This window comes from Rhinopithecus bieti, unplaced genomic scaffold (assembly GCF_001698545.2).
Source record: "Rhinopithecus bieti isolate Rb0 unplaced genomic scaffold, ASM169854v2 scaffold_15796, whole genome shotgun sequence".
In the NCBI taxonomy this organism is placed as follows: domain Eukaryota; kingdom Metazoa; phylum Chordata; class Mammalia; order Primates; family Cercopithecidae; genus Rhinopithecus; species Rhinopithecus bieti.
The window spans coordinates 1513846-1518479 of record NW_016808858.1 but is presented as its reverse complement, the minus strand read 5'-3'; the positions used below and the strand labels follow the sequence as shown (position 1 = coordinate 1518479).

General features: G+C 33.1%; 1 protein-coding gene across 4 annotated transcripts in view; it reads left to right on the top strand.

Annotated features, from left to right (window-relative positions):
• NOX4 (NADPH oxidase 4) overlaps window positions 1-4634 on the top strand; it is a 177389-nt gene that overhangs the window by 94391 nt on the left and 78364 nt on the right. For all 4 annotated transcript variants that reach the window (XM_017887659.1, XM_017887658.1, XM_017887660.1 and 1 more), the window contains 3 exons: window positions 101-317; window positions 2263-2427; window positions 2563-2625. In XM_017887659.1, the coding sequence (XP_017743148.1) occupies window positions 101-317; window positions 2263-2427; window positions 2563-2625 (445 nt within the window). The remainder of the gene's footprint in view (window positions 1-100; window positions 318-2262; window positions 2428-2562; window positions 2626-4634) is intronic.

Sequence of the window (4634 nt, the reverse complement as noted above, 5' to 3'; positions counted from 1 at the left end):
AAAAAAAAAAAAAAAAAAAAAAACATTATTTTCTTTTACTGTGTCCCCTGATCTCAAATCTTTTCATTTCTCTGTTTGTTTGTTTTAAATTTAATTTTAGAGGGCTGCTGAAGTATCAAACTAATTTAGATACCCACCCTCCCGGCTGCATCAATCTTAACCGAACCAGCTCTCAGAATATTTCCTTACCAGAATATTTCTCAGAACATTTTCGTGAACCTTTCCCTGAAGAATTTTCAAAACCAGAAGAGTTTACCCAGAACACATTTGTGAAGATTTGTATGGAAGAGCCCAGATTCCAAGCTAATTTTCCACAGGTCAGATTAATTTTGTGTTTGATCTCCACAAAGTTTATTTCCATTTGACTGATCAACATCACATATAAACGTGTTTTTCAAGCTATATATTCATGCATAATAGGATATTTCAGGATGTTTCAATAGTAAGTTAGTATCTATTATTCCATTACAGGTACCTGACAGTTCAATGCAAAAGATCTATGATATTAGAGGATATATAACATTTCTACTTAACTGACCATATGACCTTTGCATACAACAGCATTGGTGCTTGCAGTCAAGAGATGACAAATATTTTTCCCATCAGTTGAGAGAAGCTGATTGAATAATAAGAATAGTAGTAAAAAAAAAACTACCACTACTACCACAAATTATTATTTTATTGTATTATAATATTGTGTATAATATTGTAAATAGTAAACAGCAAAATCAATTTATTGAATGCTTAATATTATCTGCTAGGCATTGTGCTAAAATGTCCTGTATGCTTAATACAGAACATTTATTAGACATACAGAATGTTTCTTACAATATTCACAATGACTATTTGAAATAATTAATATCATCTTCAATTTTCTGATGAAGAAATTGTATTTACCTTGATCAAAGTCTCCAAACTAGTAAGTGGCAGAGCAAGCATGTAAACCCAGGTCTTTGACTAATATGCTTGCTCCTGGTAAATGTCCATAAGTATTCAGCAGTTAGTTCAATACAGGGCCCTTATCTTCCTTTGTGCCTGTGGGAACTGCCCCCATGCAAATTACACCATTTATTCTTCATAAAAAGTGGAAGTAGGAAACAGTGATGTCAAATGTCTCTATTAGGAAGAGAAGAAAGAGAAGTCAAAAGGTAGAATGAATTTGTAGATGACTTTGGAATAGTGTATTAGTCTTGTGTTTGTTATTATTAATAATAATCCTCTAGATCCCTATTAGCCTCTATAATTTTCAGAACTCTTCTGAGTTTCACATAATATTCACAAATATTAGACAGGGCAGGGATGGTGACTCCCGTTTTGCTCATGTAGGACCTAATACTCAAAGGGTAAGTGATTGTCTCAAAGGTATGAGGCTGCTACATTGCAGACTTTGTCTTGCAATGCTACTCATAACAGTGTGGGGCTAAATGTTATTATATGCAGAAGAGGCATGATCTGTCTGCATGAAAGAAGGAAGATTTGAAACAACTAAAGTGAGACTTTAAAAAGTGACCATTAAGACAAGTTTTAATTGGAGGCCTCAAAGGGATGTGAGAGATAAAGTGTGTAATTTTAGGAGAACGGTAAGCCCCACAGGCTTCTGCACTTCCCAAAGTTTGCACATATCCTAGGATCAGGGTTAACCATGCAGCACATATTCAAAATTGTCATGGTTTCCAAATTATAAATATTATTTTATGTTCTTATTATATAGAAGTAAGTGGTAAACAACATGCCTAGAATAGTGCATTTTAAAACACATGTGCTATATACATGTTTAACATATGTATACATATTATATGTATGTATATTATGCATGTATTTTATGTACATTAAAAATCTAGGGTTTTCTTATTTAATAAATTTTAGACAGTTACTTTATTTCTAAAATTATCCCCAGGTTTATCTGAGATTGTTAACTCCCCTTTATTCTTTTATTAAGTATATTGTTTCTATGCCTACAGATATATTACATATCTGTAGGCATAGAAAGGTATAGGAAGGAATATGCACTTATTTGTTCATGGTAGTTACATCCAGAGCATGACATTGAGGGTAGGGTCTTGATATTACTTTCTGTTTTGTTTTATACTTTTGTTTGTTTGAATGATAGTATCTATTATTTTTTATTCATTTATTATGTTTTCTTATTTAAAATACAAATTAAAATACTACTACTGTAATGTATGCAATACACAATTGGCGGGGTGTAGATTTCTACAATATGAGTATTTCTTGAAGTATATTTTCAAAAATTTATCTTAGACTTGGCTTTGGATTTCTGGACCTTTGTGCCTGTACTGTGCCGAAAGACTTTACAGGTATATCCGGAGCAATAAGCCAGTCACCATCATTTCGGTCATAAGTCATCCCTCAGATGTCATGGAAATCCGAATGGTCAAAGAAAATTTTAAAGCAAGACCTGGTCAGGTGAGTCAGTGGTCAGTAACTTTTTAAATAGCCTTTATCCTTACGTAATTTTTGAAATTTAGCAAACATAGCATCATTGAGATAGTTGAAATTCTTAACTGGTCATTTAAAACTTATCTGTTTGTTGCTTTTTAGTATATTATTCTACATTGTCCCAGTGTATCTGCATTAGAAAATCATCCATTTACCCTCACAATGGTAAGAAATGTATCTCTTGCTTTTCACATTTGTAGGGTGCTATGCTTCTTTTCTTTTTTTGTGGGTCCTATCTCATTCTAAAAGGTATTCAAGGCTATCATAGTATTCTTGATGTTTAAGTAAGCCATCTTTTTACAAGGAAAATAGTTATCTGCTCAAGAACTTGGTAACTATTCTTTATTATTTTTTGGCACCTTACGTTTCAGGAAGTAATGAATTAAAGCATATTAAAGCTTGTTGATTCAAAATGTAGGCCAAGCACAGTGACTCATGCCTATAATCCCAGCACTTTGGGAGGTCAAGGCAGGAAGACAGCTTGAGCCCAGGATTTCAAGATCAGCTTGAGCAACATAAGGGGAGACTCCATTTCTACAGTAAATTAAAAAAAAAAAAAAAAAAAAAGCCAGGTGTGGTGGTACAACCTGTAGTCCCAGCTACTAGGAAGGCTGAGGCAGGAGGATTGCTTGATCCCCCATGTTTGAGGTTTCACTGAGCCTTGATCACACCACTGCTCTCCACCCTGGGCAAGACAGTGAGACCTTGTCTCAAAAAAGAAATATATATATCTGTCTATATATATGTGTGTGTCTATATATAAATATATATAATTTCTTGAATATTTACTTTTCTCCTTTTATGGAGTATTTTAATGTATATGGAAATCTAATATTTGCACAGTTTTCTTTAGAGATGCAATTTAGGGGAAATACAGATACTCTGAGTTGAGGTGGAAGCATTAAACAAAACAGGCAGTGTTTAGAAAAGGTAAATCTAGTGTAATGGGAGAGAGAATGGGAAGTAAAATTAGAAAAATCAAATAGAGTAAATAATGGCATATGGGTGGGGAGCATCTAGCTAAATAATGGAGACCATCAAATATGATTAGCTAATCAGCATATCATTTAATATTATTATAAAAATAACATGAACTCATTATAAATATTTAGAAAATTCACAGATATAAAATAAAATAGAGACTTAAAAAAAATTTTCCCCACTTCCCAATCCTTTTCTCTACAGTTTGACATATATCTTTCCAGATATTTTCCCATATGCTTCTGCATACATGAGTTTCTAACATTTGTTTGCTGGATCATATTGTTTTGTAACTGGCTCCTTGCACTTGACTACATATGATGGACATCTTCCCATATTACTGTACGTGTCTTATTCATGTTAATGACTGTATAATATTCCACAGTAGGAAAGTACTGTAATTTATTTAATATTCTCATTGATGATGGATATTTGGACTTTATTCAATTTCTAAGAAAGATAATTGAGAACAGAAACTGCATGTTTAAATGTATACCTAAGAAAGATAGCAAAACTATTATATATATATGTTATAAAACATGTTCCCATCTGTCTGCATCTATACATCCCATATATATGAAATTGGTAACATGAAAATAGAAGGGAATAACTGAAAAGGTAGAAAATATACAAGTAAGTTTGTCTTTACTTAAATAATTTAAGAAATTTGGCCTAATCCTGGGTTCATAAGAAATTTACTTCAGATTGCCCTGGCCAGAACTTCCAACACTATGTTGAATAGGAGTGGTGAGAGAGGGCATCACTGTCTTGTGCCAGTTTTCAAAGGGAATGCTTCCAGTTTTGCCCATTCAGTATGATATTGGCTGTGGTTTTGTCATAAATAGCTTTTATTATTTTGAGATATGTTCCATCAATACCTAGTTTATTGAGAGTTTTAGCATGAAGGGCTGTTGAATTTTGTCAAAGACCTTTTCTGTATCTATTGAGATAATCAAGTGGTTTTTGTCTTTGGTTCTGTTTATGTGATGGATTATGTTTACTGATTTGCATATGTAGAGCCAGCCGTGCATCCCAGGGATTAAGCCGACTTGATCTTGGTGGATAAGCTTTTTGATGTGCTGCTAGATTCAGTTTGCCAATAATTTATTGAGGATTTTTGCATCAATGTTCATCAGGGGTATTGGTCTAATTTTCTCTTTTTTGTTGTGTCTCTGCCAGGCTTTGGTATCAGG